The 21,222-nt window shown below is 36.8% G+C and overlaps 1 protein-coding gene across 1 annotated transcript; it reads right to left on the bottom strand.

Moving 5' to 3' along the window:
- Nucleotides 1-11,948: 11,948 nt before the first annotated feature.
- On the bottom strand, nt 11,949-20,904 carry LOC131597029 (helicase-like transcription factor CHR28). The gene is made up of 7 exons (XM_058869752.1): nt 20,881-20,904; nt 20,445-20,516; nt 19,439-20,354; nt 13,001-13,136; nt 12,697-12,901; nt 12,134-12,610; nt 11,949-12,053 (listed from the first exon to the last, which is right to left on the bottom strand). The coding sequence occupies exons 1-7, from the start codon at nt 20,902-20,904 to the stop codon at nt 11,949-11,951; spliced, it is 1,935 nt and encodes a 644-aa protein (XP_058725735.1).
- Between the last annotated feature and the right edge of the window lie 318 nt (nt 20,905-21,222).

The raw sequence follows: 21,222 nt of genomic DNA, 5'->3' as shown, positions 1-21,222 counted from the left end.
GCTTAGCTGAGGCAGTACATACAGATCCCCCAAATTTTGATTACTTCTTGCATGCAGACGTCCATGAGTGCTGGGATCATATTAGTTCAGTTAACACAAATAAAACTGCTTTGCAGAGGTTCTGTGACAACACAATCATTAAGCCAAAACACTAATGTCATGCACGAAGTTATGACATCCAAACTGAACAAACAAATAAACAATGCAGAAACATAAACAACACAGAGAATTGTTCACCCAGTTCGGTTCTAACTAACCTACTCTGGGGGCAACCAAGCCAGGAAGGAAATCCACTATCAGTAGTCTTAATTTAAAGCTAAACTCCCTCGTTTACAACTTCTCACTTAAACCCTACCCAATGTAATCTCTACCTAGGTTCTCCCTAGATATGGAATATCTCCATTTCACTCCCAATCATAGCAATGATGTCTAGCAGTCAACAACTCAGCCATTGCATCGACAACCTAATTCCCAACACTTTAAACACAAATAAACACAACGTTAATTTGAAGTTTCTTACAAGCTTTCTCCAAGAACAAAACTTCACTCATTGCTTCATAGCTTCTGAGTGATTAAAACAAACTTCTCACCTACAGGCTTTGAGGCACAAATCAGTGACCATCCCACACACCGGGTGGTTCACATACACGGCTAACCCTAGAGACTACATCTTCCTAGCTCTGGCTGTCAGCACAAAATTAGGTTACAAAGGTTTCTATTTATAACCTGATCCTAGTTGGACTTGGACTTACAAATCGCAGCACTTTTGCTGTTACGAATATGCAGAAAATATTCTTCTACAAATAAGGTCTTTTAATCATGAGTTTCCTAAATTAGAAACTGTTGAATCTTCAATCTTCTGATCTGTTTCTTCCTGAATCTTCAATCTTTTGATATGATTCTTCAATTATTCTTTTGACCTTTAAATATGCGCCACATAGGATTACATAATATTCACATAGAATATTCTGTATCTGTTAAGTACAAAATGAATCTTTCTTCCAGTTCTGCAGGCGCGATGTCATGAGTTGATGTCATGACATTCCATGTAACATCTTGCTTAACCTGTTTTGTTCTTTATAAACTTGCAAGATTCACAGTTGTATTATGTTTTAGCCAAACATAGATGCCAATCAGCCAATTAAAGCACTAACACTCACTATCAAATCATTATCTCTTCAGATACATATTTGATCTAGGAAGTTCTGCGTCGTTCTTCAAAAAGGTTGCTGTCATTATTTCTGAAAGACAAAATTCTGCTCCTATTTTGTTTTGATGTTCTTATTCTATCCCTACAAAATAGTTTCTGAACTACTCATCAGAAGAAAAAAGGAAAAAAGTGATATCTTCCAAGCTTACTACTTTAGAATCAAAAGTACATATTTGAAGATAAGATCAAGAAACTTTCTTAAGAAGATTGGTACAACGGTCTGCTCAAAAAATCACAAATATCAAGACGTTCGTAACATTCAAAAGATGTCTTCCACGCCATCACGTCAAAGCTGAAAGTTAAAGGCTAAGGAAGTAACATATTTCTATATCCAACATCAACACTTATATCCGTTGGAATCTAACCATTGGCTTATAAGAAAATACTCTTCTATCCTCTCAACGTCTCTTTCTCTGAAAATTATAAATGAAGATTAAGACTTCAGAAGAAATGCAGTTGGAAAGTGAAAAGCCAAAGATGCTAGAAGCTGACCAAGCCAAAGCTAAAGAATGCTACTACAAACACCGAAGATGATGTTAGTGAAAATTCCAAAAGCTAAAGAGGTTGTCCGCCGCAAATGCTAAAGCTGCAATGCTACTATAATGTGAATAACTCGAAGCTCAATCAAGCTGAAGCCGGAGTGGACAGAAAAAGAAGAGAAGATTACTACAAGATGTACATCAACAAATATCAAAACATCTTTGTAGAATCTTGTAAAAGCAAGGAGCTGTTGCTCATATCTTTTTCAACACTTTTGTGTTTCATGTACTTAAACATTTGAGTAATCTGCTTTTAAGAAGCACTCTTGTAAACACAATTTTAATCAATTTTTATTGATTGTTCCTTGAGTGACTAGTCATAGTCTGTATACTAAAGAAGACAATGACATTTTGTCATCGTGGGAAATCTTCTTTAGGGGATCAGTTGGGTCAGAATTCTTAAATGGTTCGTTGATCGTTATATCTCTTAGGTGACCGGTTGGGTCAGAATTCTTAATGGATCACTAACAAAATGGATCAATGTTTTGTTGTTAGTCACTGATAGTTGGCCTGTGCAATTGTAATAATTTCTGTGATTAGTGGATTAAGTCATTTTCTAAGGTAAAATCACTTTGGCGGGTGGACAAGATTAACCTTTTCTAAGGGGACTTGGATAAATGAATATGTCATCTTTCTATTTATTGCATACGCTAATGTTTACCTATACAAATATTTTACTAAGAAGGGAAATTTTTTGAAAACTCAATTCAAACCCCCTATTTCTTGTGTTTTTCTCTACCTTCAATTGGTATCAGAGCCCAACTCTGTTATTGATTTTTGAATCAAATAATTAACCGTGTAGAGAGAAAGCTTGAGAAAAATGTTTAGCTGCAAAGAAAGAAATTAATTATGTTCTAATTCATAGAGTCTTCAACAAAGTCAGTATATGAAGATTATGCATTTCATGATAAAGTAATTCTCAGTAGCAAGGAACCTTTTTTTCCCAGAAAGTTACTTCTTTTTGAGTATGGGATATTTTCAACAATCAGATTAGTCTACCATTGAGTTTCTCAGTATTGCTCAGTAGGAACTCTTCTGTGTAAAGAACAGTGAAATGCTCATTTCCTAAGCTCATATTTGAATGGTTTGGAGTCAATCAGAAGTAAAAGATCTTTGATAAAATTCTCAACAGTGAATCCTTTACTGTGTGAATAGATCCTCAAGTTATCAAAGATATTAACACTATTCAATAAAATTCAGAAGTCAGAATCAGTAAAGATGTCATTCAAGGAAAAAACTAAAGAATTAGATATAAAATGTAGATGCAATATTTTCTGATCCCTTCTCAAGATCATCGGTTGAATCAGAATGATGTTTACCTAAAACCATCATTCTTCAAGGATCAGAATGATGTTTACCTAAAACCATCATTCTTCATGATCATTTTTATGATTAATGGATTAAGTCATTTTCTAAGGCAAAATTGTAACGCCCGTTTATTTTATTCAATTATTTAATTAAATGTTTGTGAATTATTTGGTAGAATTGTGGTTTATTTGTGAAATTGTGTTAATTGGAGGGGTGTATGTCTAAAAGTGTAGAAACATGAGGGTGTGGCTAAACAATAGAGGTTATAATATTTTATTAGAAGTTAAATAATAATAATAGAATAAATGATTATATAATTAGTTGGGTCTATGTTGTTTTAGCATGAGAAATAACGGGGATGTTGTTGTTAAGCCCATTCATGAGATAGAAGTTAGTAAGGGGTTAACTAAAAATAAGAGAGAAAAGGAGAATTGGGAAGAAAAGTTAGAGAACGTGAAAAGAGAAATTGTCGTAGAAGAGGAGAAGAGGCACAAAGAGGCTAGGGCAAGAAATCCATTGTAAGAGTAGAGAATCACCAATCTAAAGTAAGGGTGGGGTTCTAACTCTTTAAAGTTGGGTACGATGATTAGTAGATAGGAATGGGGTTTTAGTTCTATGTTGATATTCTTAGGTTTTAAATGGGAATTTCATAGAATTGATGATTGGTGTATGTTTGATGACAATTTCTTGTTGCTATGTGTTGTATATGTGTTGTATTGTTTATAATTCATGAAATCTAGTCTTGCTGTTGGTTTTCGCAAAGTTTCGTGTTTTGACCCTAAATTCAGTGTCGAAAGTAACGTCGTAGAATTGCGTTTTTATGATTCCAATAGATGTTATATGAGTAGAGGAACATGAATATATGATTCTTTCGTAAATCTGGACTGTTTAAGATGAATTTTTGGTGGAAAAAGTGGCTTGGGCAGTAGCTGGCCGTAGCAGAACTTTTTTGCATAATCGATAGTTCGCTTAGCGAGCCCTGGAAGAAAAAGTTTTATATTTTTGAAAACTGAATTAGGTCTTGGACAATAGTGATTTATCATGAGTTTTAGTGAATTTTCCGTAATTTACTAAAATTGTTTGAATGGTCTTTGAGCTGAGTTTTGATGAAAACCGAATACTTAAATTTTCTAAGTTATGCATTGTAATGGATGATTGTTTGAGAAAGACACTTTAACCTTGTTTTCTAATTGTTGTTTTTAATTGCATGATGTGACTGTACGATGACAATGAGGTGATGGCCTATATTGGCGTTTGTAAAAGACTTATGCCTTGTGGTTGTATAATTGTATCGTTGGATGTCGATGTCGCATACATTGCATTGTTGGGGACTTATGCTCTATTGTTACCCTGAATTGGTGAATCGTTGAAGTCTTATGCCTTCTTCCTGCCTCTATTTATTGGCATTAAGTTAAGGGCTTATGCCCTATTGGTACCACATGTATTTTAGTCGGTATTGGTCTTATTGCTTTTTATAACCAATGATGTGATGATGAGTTGTTTGTTGTTGAATACTCGTATATTACTCGTTGATGGATGACGATGATGATTTTGTGAAGTTGGTGAAATATGTATGACTTTATTCTCCATATACTTATTATCATACATTTCTTTATATTGTTATGATATCTCACCCCTTTTGTTTGAATGTTATCCTTATGTTGGTAACGTGTAGGTGATATGGAGTGAAGGATATTTCCTTCAGTTAGTTCGAGTCGGCGACGTTGCTCTGATACGTAACACTAGGGGGGATGAGTGGTGATTTGTTTTCTTTGTTGGATTTTGAATAACCGTTGAACCTTCTCAAATATTGATGTTGGCAATTGTTGAATTAAGTTATCATGTTGGTTTTTAATTGAGTTATGAATGTTTTCCGCTACGTATTAAAAGAAGTTTTGTGATGGATAATTTGAATGAAAATTTTACTATGATTGTATTATTATTCGCCGGGGTGAATTAGGGTGTTACAAAAATCACCTTGGCGGGTGGACAGGACTAACCTTTTCTAAGGGGAACTTGAATAAATGAATGTGTCATCTTTCTATTTATTGCATACGCTAATGTTTACCTATACATATATTTTTCTAAGAAGGACAAAGTTTTGAAAACATAATTCATACTCCCCTTTTTTGTGTTTTACTCTACCTTCAGTGCATTTGTGACATTGGCATACGGAAGACGTGGGAAATAGAGACCTCCTCTTCGAAATTTCAAATTAGATGACACTCCTACAAGAAAATGTGAGTGTCCTTTTAAGTTGTGTGGTTATTGGTTGGCAAATAAAAAAATGGAAATTTAAATTTGATATGTGGTTTACATAACCGTGACTTGTGTGAAAAATGATTCGATCATCCAATTGTACGTCGCCTCATGCCAGATGAGAAGGAATGCATTTTTGACATGACATTTAATTTGGAGCAACCAAAAAACATACTTGTAACTTTGAAACGTAAAAGACCCGAAAATATCTCAAATATTAGGAAAGTGTACAATATTTGCTACCAAACTAATATAACATGTAGGGGGATAGAACTAAAATACAACACTTATCAAAACTTTTAGATGAAAAAAACTAATGTATCTAGGTACCGAATGTGCGAGGATGGAGTAATCATTAGAGATACATTTTGGACCCATCCTGATTCTATAAAGTTGTTCAATATGTTTCCTACAATGATCATCATTGATTCGGCGTATACGACCAACAAATACAGGCTTCTAGTATTGGAAATTGTTAACGTTACTTTTGTTAAGAAGACTTATTCTGTTGGGTTTGCATTTCTAGAGAGCGAAAAAGAGGAGAAATTTGACTTGGGCTTTAAGGTATGTCGGGCGATGCTGAAGGACTAAGAAGACATGCCGAAAGTAATTATTACCGACCGTGATATCGCTTTGATGAATTTGGTTGCAAAAGTAATTACTATTTCTTATGTATTACTTTGTAGGTATCACATAAAAAGGATGTAAGAAGTCGAGTTAAACCCACGGTAGAGACAAAATAGATAGAGGGCGAAGATGGAAAAATGGTTAAGGCGAGCGTCAAGTGAAAAAAGTAGAGGTGTCCGCGGTGCAGTTTGGGCGGTTTTGACGTAAAAAATCATCCAAACCGCAAGAGGAAAAAGTGTGCGGTTCGGTTGACTTTTAGAAATAAAACCGAACCAAACTAAACCAATGTGGTTTAGATTGGTTCGGTTGGTTCGGTTTTTTTTACAAAAATTTATTGAGCCATACATACACATATTGATGACAACATAAATTTGTATTTAGTCATTTATGCGTTATCAAATAACAATAAAGTTCATCATATTTGGATAACAATTTCCATTTAATATACAAAAATTATATTAGATAAAAGTGGAATAAAAAACATAAAATAGTAGCATAAATAATATCACAAACATTATAATGAAATAGAAAAAAAAGGAGATGAAATATTAGGGAAGATGAAAAAGAAATAGCAGAAGAGATGTGATTAGATAAGAAGAGGAGCATTAAAACGTAATTGGAAGAGAGAACGGTAGAATAAAAATAATAAGATGAAAAAGAAAGAACTTAAGAGATGAAAGACTATAAAAGAATATGTGATATGTATTTGGAAAAGAAGATGAGAAGAAGGTGCAATACTGGTAGGAGATATTTGAGAAGACTTAAATTGAAACCTTAAGTGTGAGGAAAGAAAATCATTCGTAATAGTAAGACTAAGGCATAATAGGTTTGAGATTGGGTCGGATATAAGTTAATTGAAGTTTGGGGGGTTGTAACATAATGCGGTTTGGTTCGTTTTGTAAAATAAAAACGCAAATCGAACCGCGCAGTTTGTTAAAAAATGGCCTAAACACATCGGAACCAAATGCGATTTTTTTGCAGTTTCGGTTTGGTTTTGCGGTTTTCTATTGGGCCGGTTTGTTTTTGAACACCCCTAGAAAAAATGATGGTTGCATGAAATATTATAATAAATTCTTATACAATATTTATATGCCGATGCTATTATACATTTCAGGAATGTGTGTGAGAAATATCTAGATTTACTAAAATATAGTGAAAGTACAATTTTAGACCATGTTAAAGAGAAAATTGTCTGTGCTTGGACCAATCATGTTAGACACTGATCAATGCATCACATTCCTCTACGTTTGTACTTAGGCATTTCCATGGTCTGTTTTCTTTATTTTTCTATTTTATGACGTTTTTATAATTTAGTTTATTTTTTGCCTTTATTTGATTTTTGTATTTTATTTTCACCATTTGCAGCTTTCAATAAAAAATTCATAACTAGAGCTATGAGAATCAGATCGACGCGTTCTCATAATCTCCGAAAATCTGAGAGAAAGAGCTACAATTTTAATGTTGGGGTCAAAGGCTGATTTGGAGTGTATAATTCCCAGAAGTTCGTTGAAGTTTCTGATGGTAGAAATTAAGCTGTTTTGGGTGATTTTTTATGGGCTTGGGTTATGTTTTCGACCCGGTTCGGATTGTAAGTGAAACCCTTAGGTTGTTAAAGAATTTTGGCATGCTACCGGGATATCACATTTTTTACTATTCACAAAAACAATATTGAAACTTTGTACGAATCATGAGGAACTAATCCCCTAAGGAAAATTCTGCTGGTTACAGTTTCCACATACTTTGAGGTTTTTAATCTTTAATCCAATTTATTTTCCCCTTCAATATTAATCTATATGTCTTGTTTGCTTAATTCGAATTATATAGAATACTATTGACTTATGCTAGTTGATTGATGTTCCTTGACTTTTATTCGTATTTTATCGTTGCTTAATCATTAAAATGCGTATGTTAGAATCAAGTTTGCTTAATCCGTGGTTGTGTTGATCTGTTTGCTTTATTCAGAAAATAGAAATGAAATCTTATAATGTCAATTTCGCTTGTTAATTGGTGTTGTAATCAGTAAGAGAATATAATCCTCTCGAGGGATTGCAGTTTTATGAACCAGTGATAAGTTGGTACCCAAAACTTAAACCCCCCATTGTTCCAATCGTTGGTTAATAACAATACTAGAATCCTTGTGATACGATACTCAAGTTGTCATTACCGTTAACTATAAATTCAAAATTACTCGTTTTTGACCCTTGTGCGACAACGGATCATGCCCCTTTGGAAATAAAACATCAAATCGAATGGAGTCTTCCCATGCTACTTTGAAGATTTTGTTGGAAAATAGTAGGGATGATTTGTGTAGAGATTGAGTCTCTTGGAACCAAATGATCCAAAACCAACATAATAAGATACAAACATCATTTGTTCGTAGCATCACATTGTTGGAACATAGATTCAAGCACAACAATTTTTATTCGCTGTTGGTTGGCAACATATCTCGACCAGGTCTGAATTATATTTTTCATGAAGTCAAAAGAGTTGGTAATGTAGGTTCCGATAGCTCAAAGTGTGGTTGCACACTTATGAAAACCCATGGTCTCTCATATGCCTGTCTTATATCTTAGAAGATGAAACTAGATAGCCCAATAGGAATGGGTGAAGTTTGCACTCACTCAAAAAGACTCAGATTTGATGATGATTGTGTCATGAAAGACGGTAAAACGAATATCTCTATGTTGAGCGAATGAGAATTGATACAAGATAGATTTTTGAAAGATGATGACAATATAAAACTCCACATCAAAGAGAAATGGAGGAAGGCTGCATATCTAGAAATCACAGACTTAAAACCACCCTCTCAACCGGTAAAAACAAAAGGTGCTCCTAAGAAGGTCAAACCTATAGCGAGTGAAAATTCAACGATGTAGTCTCCTTTATATGTTGAACATGTTGACAAACGTTTTTCAGATTCACGAACTCTAAAATCTCAAAGAAATGTTTTCAAAGGAGATCGCATTAGCAAACCACCTCATTCATCCACCAAAAATCCCATTCATTGACATGATGCTGATTTTTATGCACAAATACATTGAACAAATCGTCAATATATCGGGTGACAATAACTGTGATTTTTGGATAGTTTCTTCTTTTTGCTCAGTAAAAGAGAAGATGATCACATTATTGTCTGCCATCAATTTATTCAATATTTAAGGGGCAATAAAGAATCATACACACGACTATATGGGAAAAATATAAAATTTTGAAGCAATTTATCACTCTCTTGTTTCTTGCATAAGTGGACTTGCACCGAAGGATAAATGGACGCGCTTCCCTAAAATGAGTCAAGTCATAGCAATTGCGTATGATATAGTGTGCATTGTTCTTACAAGATATGGTTTCTAGGAATCATTTTTCCACTTCGGACTGTACCACCTCAAAATCCAAATGATTGTATTATGTGTCTTGGATGGATTTCAAATCCGCAATATTTTGTTCAAGTTTATTTGAAACCGGGAGGCCCTATACCCCTTACCTCACTAGAGTGGTCAACTCATTCAACAACCAAATTAGAGACTCAGCCGAACCATTTTGTTGAAAGGATGCAAGAGTTCACCGAATTTAGCGAAATTGAAAGATAATAAAATAAATAAAATCAAAAGGGGTACCACTAATAGTTATAGATTTAGCCAAAGACAAGTCTTTAGGTTCATTTAAGTTTGCTTTATCAATTTATCGTACGTAATCTTGTACTAATATTAATGATGTCTAATATATACATTTTGAAGTTTATAAAAAACTTAAGCATTTATTACAAGTTCTGTTTCTGTTTGAAACATAATTTCATTATGTTCTGAGGGGTTTCGAAAATACATCTCTGGATTCAGATAACAGGGTGATACCAGAGATGCATTTCCGAAACATCCCCTGGTACAAGGTAGAATTTTTGAGGTCCATAATTATCTATAACTACTCTAAATATGGGGAACTTGTCTCATTATTTCATACAAAAATGAACATCATAATGAGCATCATTTGGCATGTCGCAAATGTCTACTTTAATGGTGCGAAACCGTCAATTGAATTTAAGATCAATGAGTACACTCCTCTTGAATATTTGAAATATATACTGCAGAGTCTCCTACCATGCAGCGACAATTGGAAAATTGTGAAGATCAAGTACCGTTTGTCGTCTGTTGATAACGAAAGAAAGATTGAGTTCACGAATTTTGAGCTGAAGGCGGATGCAGATTTAAGGGCTATGTGGAATACTTTTTTCCGTTTAGAATCAAAAGTTCCAATTGAGCTAGAAGCGACGATTTCACGATCGGTCGAATATATTAGGAAGATGTTACAACGTCCATCTGAATATTGAAATGTAATGTTTGATGTATGCTGGCATCATCTATGTACTGCTTTTTTAAAGTTATTAATGAAGTTTTTATTCTGTCAACCTCACCTTTATGGTTTTCCTACTATTATGTTTCTGCTTCAGTATAATATGGAAATTCATTTTCGGATGCAGCATAACTACAATCCTAGGGTGTGTTTCAGATTTAGCTGAGGTAGTTTATTTTTGAGTGAGTTCGAGTTTTTCATTTATCAATAATATTGTTGATTCATAGTCGTGATCCATGAGGTAATCTCTTAAGAACCACAATAAAATGTCTGCAAGAGGACATAAATCCATTAATTTCTTGAATTAAGCCCATGGTATTGTCGTTTGTAACTTGATTAGAAATTTTGAAACACTGCAAGGGGATTACTTTTTCCGTGCTCCAAACCCCATCGTGAAAAGTTACAACTCTCTAAGACACTCTTATTTTGAGTTTTACGGAGATGTATCTCCGAATGCTTTTATTTAATATACTCGCGTTTGACCCTTCCCTCTTCCTCCTTCATTTTCTAAAAAGTCACTTAAAAAAAATCTCTTTGAGCTCTTTTGCAACAAACCATTTTCAAACCCTTGAGAAGTTCCATCAAGCTCACTCACTCTATTCTACTTCACTTAAAAAGTCACAATTTTGATTTGGTTAGTTTCTCATAATAGTATAGGTTGACAAATTAGATCTTCTTCCAAATAGCAATACATGGCATCATGTATTTTGTCAACCAAATAGATCTTCTTCCAAAATCTCAACTTTATTACAATAATATAATTGTTCTGCTGATTTTGTATTTTGGAAAGGCATTAAAAAGACAAATTTTTTGTTACTTCTTGTGAGGTATGCCAACAAAATAATATCAATCCTTATTCTCTATTGGCCTTTTACCCATCTCATTCATTCTTTTACAACTAAGCGTGTGTTTGAAAATTTTTAAAAGTCCCGCAATACTGTACGTTTAGGAGAAGCTATCAATAATATTAATAGCTTTGAAAAATCACGGCGAAGAGCTTTCACGGGATTGTTAGACTTCCGATAGAGACAAAATCTTCCTTGTAATTTTTTTTTGAATGACGGGAACCAGTGACGGAGCCAGAAATTTTATACAGCCTGGGCAAAAACTTTACACAATTGATTATTCATCTATTTTAATTTTCACACCCTATTTTTATTAATTTTGCCCCTAATTTTGCCCTTGATTTTGTTTAAAAATCGACTATTATTTTGGGAAGAATATAAAGAAAATAGGGGTTGAGCTTGGGCGCCTGCCCGGGCTAGCTGGGCCTTGGCTCCGCCCTGACGGGAACCAAACTGCAATTTATCACTACAAATCACCCTCAAATAGATGGCCAAACAATAGTTATAAACTGGTTCTTGGAAATTTATTTGGTTCAAATCTAATTACAAAAACAATCGTAACTTCCATAACTACCCTATTGGAGTTAATAACTACAACCAATCAATAAAATGTGCAAAATTCCTTATCATCATTAATGCTAATTACCTTCAGATGCACTATCTTCAGTAATGTATATTCTATCCCAACATTATCATAACGTAAAACTATGAGATGCATGCATTATACTTGAATAGTCTCTGACCTATACAATATCCAAGCCTATATGTCTTCTGCTGCCACCAACAATGATGCCAGCTTACCATTTGTATGCCTAATCACATCATGAACAAGTATTTTAAATCATCCACTGTAAGACAACTAAGACGACCACCACTTTCATCCTCTCCTAACGCAGATGCAATCATCTCTCGCTTCTTTTCCTGCAAATGTATCAAACAGTTCATATCTTCAAGTGTCCTGCAAATGTATCAAACAGTTCATATCTTCAAGTGTCGACAACCTTAAATATTTGATGCAGCTTACATGGAATGGAACCAAGAAAATCTAGCATCCCCGTCCACTGAGAAAACACTATAGCTTTCTTTTTGGGAACATCACAAGACGAAGTGGAGTTGCAAGCAGTACTTTCCTTAGAAGTGTTCAGCATACAAGTTTCTTGGGAAGTATGGCATTTCCGCTTATTAAATGACTGCAACGCCTTAAGTGCAGCTATTATTTTTGAAGAATAAATTGGCCGAGTCTTTGAAAAAGGTTCAGAATCCTCAACCTCAGAACCGGAGGTACCAAGCAAAAGATCACAAGACCGATCAGATAAAGAATTGTTCAGTGTGGCTTCGGAAAACACTGAAGACCCGCTAAGTTCAGTTTTGCAGTTTGTAGCAGGGCACTGAATGTCCTCACCAGTTAGATGTTCGGAAATGCATTGGTTACAGAAAATATGACCACAGACTGAAACAACAGCATCTTCAGGAACATCCTGCATAGAATCATGTGATAAGAATGTTAAAGCAGAAAAGAGATGTGGTCAATCAAGATGATGTATATAAGCGCGTGCAACCGTACATTACAGATACCACAAAGAGCCACGCAAGCCTCTAAACATTTCAAAAGAATAAGCTGTCTTTCCCGAGGAATCTTAACGGTCGTCTCAACTGAAGATGTCCAGTGAGAAGTAGAATTGTAACCCTTAACAAGTTGAGGGTGGTTGCAAGCTTGTCTAAGGCGCAAAAGCATCGATAAAATGTGAACGTAGTTTTGCTTCACATTCCTATAACATGCATGCAGAAACAGAAACTCAATCATCTTTCTACGAAAGTAAACCGGACTTTTGAATATCCTAATCTTTCAAAACTTTATCAAGATAGACTGTACCTGAAATTGTGCACGTGAATCAGTCTCTAGCTTGGAATAGAAGTCATGTTCCTCCTGTGAAAATTTCACTCTTTTGCACTTCACATGTTTAGGTGGCAAAGATATAATAGGCTCCCCATCAAGAATTGTGGCTGCAGAAAATGGTGGTCACAAACAAATTTCAATCTAATGCCAGTGACAGTCATTCAATTTTTTCAGTGTCATAAATTAGAGCATTTATTATACAAACAAATTAATAAAGTATGATGTTGTTTCATATATTAAAATAAAATAGAGAGAAAAACAACGGTTGAGGTTGAGGATGCAGAACAACGTTAGGGGAGGATGGACGACGGTGGTAAGGAACTCTTACAATAGGGGAGGTGGAGGAAGGTGGGATGTAGCGAAAGGTGAAGGAAGCAAGACAGAGGGAGCCGTGGTTTCTTCGTTTTTCTTTACGGAGTTCGGAAGCAAATGGAAGGCTAGGGATTTGTTGTTTGAGTTCAAGGACCTTGTGGCCATCGATGAAGTTGTTATCCCTTCTAAGAGGGATAGGTTTGGAAGGAGGTATGGCTTCGTGCGTTTCTACGACGTCGAGGATGAGAAGTTGTTGGGTATCAAACTGGATAGTATGATTCTCGAAGGACGAAAATTGCATGCGAACCTTCCAAGGTTTCAGCGTCTAGCTAAGGATTCGGCGAAGTCGCTAGGGAATACAGGCAGGGGAGGGAAGGAGGGTGTAAAGGAGAGGAAGGAGGGTTTGGTGCAACCTCAAAGCTCTAAGGTTTGGGTGGACAAGAGATCCTCTGTGGATGTAGTTCACAATCGTTTGGGGAGGAATGTCAGCGGTGCTGCGTCAACGGGGCTCAAGACTATTTTTTTCGTGGCAGATAAGGATGAAACAGATCGTTACCTTAAGGCGTACGTAGGTGTTTTCAAAGATGTGGAGGTGGCGCTAAAGATTAAAAAGTGTTTTTATGAAGAAGTTCTATTCTCCATTAGGGTCACTGTGTTAGGCCCTAATCTCTGTGTCCTTGAAGATTTGGTGTGCGGTGAAGTGGAAGCTTTGATTGAGGAGCGAAGACGGTGGTGGGAGAATTGGTTTTCCTCGATTAGACCCTGGGCTCCCAACGATGTTGATACGGAAAGACTTACGTGTTTGAGAATATCTCGTTTTCCCTGTAATTTTTGGGGTCCAGGCTTCTTCAAGGTGGTTACGGAAACGGTTGGAACTTATATCAAAAGTGCAGAGTCGACGGAAGCGAGAATTAGATTGGATGAGGCGAGAGTTTGTATCAAGACAGGGAGGAGGGAGTTGATCAACGACTCTGTTAAGGCTGTTATCGACGGCGTCCCTTTTCTGATAAGCTTAAGTGAAGACTCTTCATCGTTTAACAAGATGATGACGGTGCGAAGGTGGCCGGATGAAGCTTTGTCGGAATCTAATGTTTCACCGGAAAGTGAGTTCTATGAGGAGGAGAGCATGGGAGAGATGAATGTTAATTTCGAGGCAGAAAGGTGTAAAAAGGTTTCAGAGGATTTGATTAAGACGTTTTAGGTAGGGAGTAGGGCAGAGGGTGGTTCTCAGTCTGTGAGTACAGCAGCTCTTAAAAAACTTACACCATTTGAGGAACCAAGTAAGTTTAAGGGTATAAAGCATACTGATGCTTCTTCAAATCCGTTTAAGGAGGCGCTGGCAAGGGAAGAGGAGGCAGAGGCATTTATTGAGGCACCGTTTATCGTGGAGAAAGTGGACACAGGGGGTGTAGGTGTTTCAGGTGAAGTGAGTAGGGTTGCTAACAGCTTTATAGAAGGTGGGCCCATTGTTAATGACGTGGAGAAAGAAACAGAAGGGGAGAGTTTAATTAATTGTGGGACCACTGGTGGGTGTATGAGGCCTTCTCCGGTTTTGTTACGTGGGCCTGGTTTTAGCGGTCCACCTTTTTTATCTCCTAATGGACCGAATCAGGGTGATAAGGGTGTAGGCCCATGTTCTTTTGATTTGGAATGTAGAAGGCTCAGAAAGAAGAAAAAATCAAAGACTACTCTCAAAAAAAGAAAAATGAAACCGGTGAAGGACCTGGGGAAAATTGTTGACATATCCCCGTCGTTCTACGCGTGCATTGGCCCCAGGAATGATGCTAAGGTGAGGAATGCGAGAGAGCCCTCTGTTTCTGAACCGCCAAAGGGCGATTCCATCGTTTCCGGTGAGTCTTCTTCACAATTCTCTGTAGCAGAGTCTGATTTTTTGCGTTGTAACAATATAATTAGTCATAATTCTTGTTCGGAGGTGGGAAAGAGATTGTGGAATGCCATCACTAATCTAGGTGTCAGTGGGGTGGTAGAAGATAGTATGAGCATTAAGTTGCTGGAAATTCTGGAAAGGAAAGATAAAGCTGTTTTAGAAGGAAAGAAGACGGTAGAAGAGTCGTTGCCATGAATCTGATTTCTCTAAATCTAAGAGGAGGGGGTTCTCTTTTGAAGAGGAAGAGAGTGTGTTTTCTGATTAAAAATTTCAATATTGATGTTTGCTTCTTACAAGAAACCAAGTTAGTTTGTTTTGATGATATGATAGCGAAATCGTTTTGGGGGAGTAGTGATGTCGAATGGACGGCGTATAACTCATTAGGTGCGTCCGGAGGTATGGCGATCCTTTGGAAGAAGGATCTTTTATCCCTTAACTTTAGTTTTAGAGGAAAGGGATATGTTGGTATTAATGCGTCTTGGAAAGGAGTTTGCTATAATCTCGTCAATGTGTATGCCCCTTGTTGTGCCGTGGATAGGAGAGTTGTTTAGAGATCATTAGTTGCTCGGAAGCTCAGCAGTGGTAATGATGATTGGTGTGTTGTGGGTGAATTCAACGAAATCTTAAGAAGGGAGGAATGGTTGGGATATGGTCTCTCTATGAGTACTAGAGGGATGGAGGAGTTTCAGGGTTTTATTGAAGATATGGGTTTAATAGATATCCCGTGTGTTGGAGGGAAGTTTACTTGGTTTAAAGACAATGGTAAGGCTATGAGTCGGCTCGACCGTTTCTTGATATCGAGGAAGTTAGCGGATGATTGGGGAGTGGTGGATCAAAGAATTGAAAAAAGAGACATTTCGGATCATGCTCTGATCCGGTTGAATGTAGGAGTGCTAGATTGGGGGCCGAAACCGTTTAAATTTAACAATGTGTGGTTTAAACATAAAGATTTCAAGACCTTTATCTCGGAAGAGTGGGGTAAGCTCAAAGTTAGTGGTAGGGGGACTTTATTTTGTATGAAAAGCTTAGGCGTTTGAAAGCTAGCCTTCGTGATTGGAATAGGGAGGTTTTTGGATGGATCGATTTGAAAGTTAAAGAGGAGGTGGAAAACCTTAACGAGATGGATGGTTTGTTGGTGGACAATTTTGGTGGGAATGTAGATGATTTGGTTAATAGTAGGGGAGAGGCTTCGCTTGAAATCCGTAACAATTTGCGCTTGAAAGATTGTATGCTTAGGTTAAAGTCTAGAGAACTATGGATGCATGATGGAGACAAAAATTCTAGGTACTATCATAATGCTATTAAAGATAGGCAAAGGAGAGGTGCTATTACCGTTTTGGAGGGGGAAAACGGTAGGCTAGAGGGAGTGGAGAATATAAAGGATGAGATCTTTGGTTACTTCCAAAATTTCTTTAAAGAAGAAAACTTGGAAAGACCTATTCCGGAAGAGGTTCCTCTTAAGTGCTTGAGTGGAGAAGAAGCCGTTTGGCTTGAGAGACCCTTTTCGGAGGAGGAGATAAAAGATGCCGTGTGGGCGTGTGACGGGAACAAAAGTCCCGGGCCGGATGGCTATTCCTTAGAGTTTTTCAAAGGCAATTGGGAGGTGGTGAAAGGTGACTTAGGCAAACTTGTTTCGGATTTTTATGAAAGGGCAAGGCTCACTAAAGCTTGCACTTCGTCATTCATAACTCTTGTTCCAAAGATGAAAAATCCTCAAACTTTGGCCGATTTTAGACCTATTTGCCTTGTTGGTAGTTTGTACAAAATACTAGCGAAACTCTTGGAGGCTAGATTAAAGTGTGTGGTAGGAAATCTTGTTTCAAAGAATCAATCGGCTTTTGTCCCGGGTAGAAGTATCTCGGATGGAGTCCTAGTGGTGAATGAGGTGTTGGATTTTGCCAAAAGAGAGAAGAAAAGTTGTGTGGTGCTAAAGGTAGATTTTGAAAAGGCCTATGATCGTGTTAGTTGGAATTTTGTGAGATTTGTTCTTGTGCGGATGGGTTTTGGTGCGAGATGGATGAGATGGATGGAAGGTTGCATCTTCACTAATAATATGTCCGTTCTTGTTAATGGGGGAACAACTAAGGACTTTAAGGTTGAAAAAGGTTTTCGTCAAGGAGATCCTTTGTCGCCTTTCTTGTTTGTTTTGGTGATGGAGGTGCTTTCGGCTCTTATGAGGAAGGCGAAAGAAGTAGGAGAGTTTAGGGGGTTCAAGGTGGGTGTGGATGAGGAGATTGACTTGCTCCAATTTGCGGATGATACTATAATTATTTCCGAAGGTGATACGGCAAACCTATGGTGTATGAAGACTATCCTTAGAGGCTTTGAGATGATGTCGGGTTTGCGTATCAATTTCAACAAAAGTAATATTTATGGGATTAATGTGGGGGATTGGTTCCTAGAAGCGGCCTCGACCTTTCTTGCGTGCAAGGTGGGATGTATACCGTTTAAGTTTTTAGGTGTTAAAGTGGGAGGTAATCCGAGGAAAATCACAATGTGGAAAGAGTTGATTTCTTTTTTGAAGAAGAGGCTAGTTGCTTGGAGAGGTAAGAATCTTAGTGTAGCGGGCCGGGTGGTTCTAATTAACTCGGTGCTCAACGCTATCCCGATTTATTCTTTATCCTTCTATAAAGCTCCATCCAAGGTGCTTAATGAAATTAGAAAAATTCAAAGTAATTTCTTGTGGAGTGGTGGAGATTTAGTGAAATCGATTCATTGGGTTTGTTGGGATACCGTGTGCAAATCTAGGGAGGAAGGTGGTTTAGGTGTGAGAAATGTGGAAATTATGAATGCGGCGCTTATTAGTAAGTGGAAGTGGAGGATTTTAAGCGAAAAGGAGGCGGTTTGGTGTGATGTTTTAAAAGCTAGATATGGAAATGTGAAACTTAAAGTCTTGATCGGAGATGTCTCGGTGGTGGGTAAGCATGATTCCATATGGTGGCGAGACGTTTTGATATCGGATAATTATGATAGATTGGGAGATAAGCATTTTGCGAGAGGGGTGGTTTGCAATGTGGGGAATGGTAAGGAGACTCCATTTTGGTACGCGAGTTGGTTGAATGAGCAGCCTATAATGGAGGCTTATCCGGAGTTATTTGTTCTGGCGGATAATCATCTTGTGTCAGTGGCTGAAGCGGGGTCAAAAGGGGAAGACGGCTGGAACTGGAACCTTGCGGATTTGCTGGCTGAGAGTAGTATGCAGAACATGGACAGCAGTGCTGTCGTTGATTTGCTGCTGGAACTGTCTGCCAGGCTGCAGCAGTTCTGTTTTAGCGAACAGCAAGAAGACTCCTTTGCTTGGCGAGAAAATTCGACGGGAGTGTTCTCGGTCAAGTCGTGTTATGAGAGGTTCAAAATTAATCTCTCGGACCCTCCTCTTTGTGTTAGATTGGTCAAAGAAGTGAATTTCTTATGGAAAATCAAAGCTCCTGCAAAAATTCTGTTTTTTGGTTGGCGTTTAATTCATAAAAGAATAGCAACTAAAGACCAGTTATTTAAGAGAGGTATTTTGGTGGAATTGAATGATTTATTGTGTCCTATGTGCATGAAGAGGGAGGAGTCCTTAATGCATTTACTAGGAGATTGCGAGATAACTTCGCGGATTTTGGGAGGGTGTTTAGTTGGATCGGTGATGGTATGGAGTTATCCTTTGAAGAGTTTGTAGGTTTCTTCGCCCATTGTGATAAAGTGAAGAATTTAACAAAGAGGACTATTATGGCGGTGATTTGGTTGGCGACGGTGTGGTGTTTATGGTTGAAGCGTAATGCTTGTATTTTTAGAAAAGACTTATTTAGCTTTTTGGAGAGTATGTCGGATATTATCCGTTCCTCTTGGAATTGGCTTTTAGCTTTTTATAAGTTAGGAGATCTTTGTAATTTTCACACTTGAAATATCCTTCCGCTCCTTTGTTTCGAGCTGTAGGAGTTTTCCGTTTTGTTTGGGTGGAGTATCCCTTATGCTCCCTGTTATAATATCATTGCTTATTCAAAAAAAAAATTATACAAACAAACAACACTATTAAACCTAGAATCTTGAACATAAATACATCTTCTTAACGAGCAAAAAATCATCACTTATTACTACTACATTTTTAGTTCATAAGCATTTAAGCAGTGATTATTACAATTTACAACTAATTACTACATTAAGCAGTGAGTGGTGGCACATTTGGCAAAAACGATATCTAAAATTCTCACATGCAAATTTTACCTTTTGTCCGACGTAACATGATCACTTTTAAGATAGCTTGCAGCTTCACATACCCTATTGATGGATTATTGGTGATAGGAACCTTGATTTTTGAACAGAATGTTGTGAGCTCATCATAAGGATAATATCTTAGAAATCTAAAGTAACTGTAGAGATCATCAATTGAATTCTGGATTGGAGTTCCGGACAAGCACCATATGCGCTTAGCTCTAAGACCCCAGCAAGCCTTTGAAACAAGAGTTATGTGATTCTTTATACTTTGGGCCTCATCAAGGACGACTCTATACCAGGCTACTTTTGCAAGAGGACCCGCATCATCCTTCTTCTTTCCGCTTTTTGAGCTAGAAGGGCATTTCCTTTTCTTACTCGTCGTAGCACGATCTTCAATAGTTTCTTTTTCTCCGTCATCTTTAGGGACCTCTAGGCTAACAATTGAATAAGTAGTCAAAACAACATCATACTTGGCAAGCTCATGATGATCTTTGATTCGATTGCTTCCATGGTACACAAGCACAGAGAGATTTGCTCTCCATGTTACTTTATTAGCCAGTTCGTCAGCCCACTGTCGCAGGACACTGGTTGGACAAATAACAAGAGTTCCTGCAGATGGCCTGCCTTTTGCATGAACCGAAGAATTCACACTTGTGATCGCTTTTCCATTTCTAGATATATCTTGACGCGCGTCAAATTCCTTCGTCATTACACCATTCTCAGGAAGTGGATCATCATCCAAATCCATAATTTCTAATACACTATTTTGTGCAGTGTTGCACGTCTCGAGCAACGGAGACCTTTCCTTTAGTATTAAAGCAATAGTTGACACAGTTTTTCCAAGACCCTGATCATCTGCAAGAATTCCTCCGGAAGAACGTAAACTTGATGTTTCCTTTTTAACCATCCACGATAGAGCAATTCTCTGACACAACAATTTATATCAGTTGGAGGATGTAAATGCACCTATTATAATATCATTTATTGAAAAGAATGAATGAATTTGTAAAGTAACCTGATGACGTAAAAGAGGAACTGCCAATAGCCCATCTGGGAGATTAACTTCTGATGTTGGCCGAGACAGATCCTGAAATCAACTACAAAGTTAGTTCACTTGCGGAAATAGGACATGGTAAGCAAATATATTATAATACGGTCGAAAAATCAATGTTAATTAATAACTAATGTTTTAATGAATATAGTGATGAATATTTAAATCATAATAACTAATGCATTTCCTATTTCCAAATTCAAGATGTTATTATTGGACAAACATTAAATTCGGAAATGTTTATCTGGTTTCCTATTAATTTTTATTTTATTTTTTATATATATGATTAAATTTAAGAAAAATGATAAATTAGGTCAACAATTTGCTATTTGTTATTATTGGACAAACATTAAATTCAGAAATGTTTATTTGATTTCCTATTTGTTATTAATATTGTTACCTTTGATGAAACACACCATTTCATCAACTTATTCTACTAAGTGTTGCAACTTTTCGCTAAAGGCAACATTTTACAATTATTTTCTGAAAGTGTTTCCTATTTTCAATTATTCCTATTTCTTAATTCAAGATGTTATATTATTGGACAAACATTAACTTCCGAAATGTTTATTTGATTTCCTATTATTTTTTATTTATTATTTATATATATATGGTTAAATTTAAGACACTACAACACGGAAGGCCTTCTAAAGCGCTTATTTTAGGCTTTAAAAGCGCTTTAAAGCGCTGTAAAAGCCAGCGCTGACGTAGGTAACAAAAGCGCTTTTGAAAGCGCTCTGGT

The sequence above is a fragment of the Vicia villosa genome, linkage group LG1 (genome assembly GCF_029867415.1).
Source record: "Vicia villosa cultivar HV-30 ecotype Madison, WI linkage group LG1, Vvil1.0, whole genome shotgun sequence".
Lineage (NCBI taxonomy): Eukaryota > Viridiplantae > Streptophyta > Magnoliopsida > Fabales > Fabaceae > Vicia > Vicia villosa.
The sequence above is the reverse complement of the archived record's forward strand: the minus strand, read 5'-3'. Positions and strand labels throughout refer to the sequence as shown.

Bases quoted from the DNA above. Each gene is read 5' to 3' on its own strand.
- LOC131597029 (XM_058869752.1), bottom strand. From the start codon at position 20,904: ATGAAATGGTGTGTTTCATCAAAG. The intron at 20,355-20,444 runs GTTACTTTACAA...TTGTTGTGTCAG, and splicing joins TTCCTCTTTTACGTCATCAG to AGAATTGCTCTATCGTGGAT. The intron at 13,137-19,438 runs GTAAAATTTGCA...CATTTTCTGCAG, and splicing joins CATGTTACGTCGGACAAAAG to CCACAATTCTTGATGGGGAG.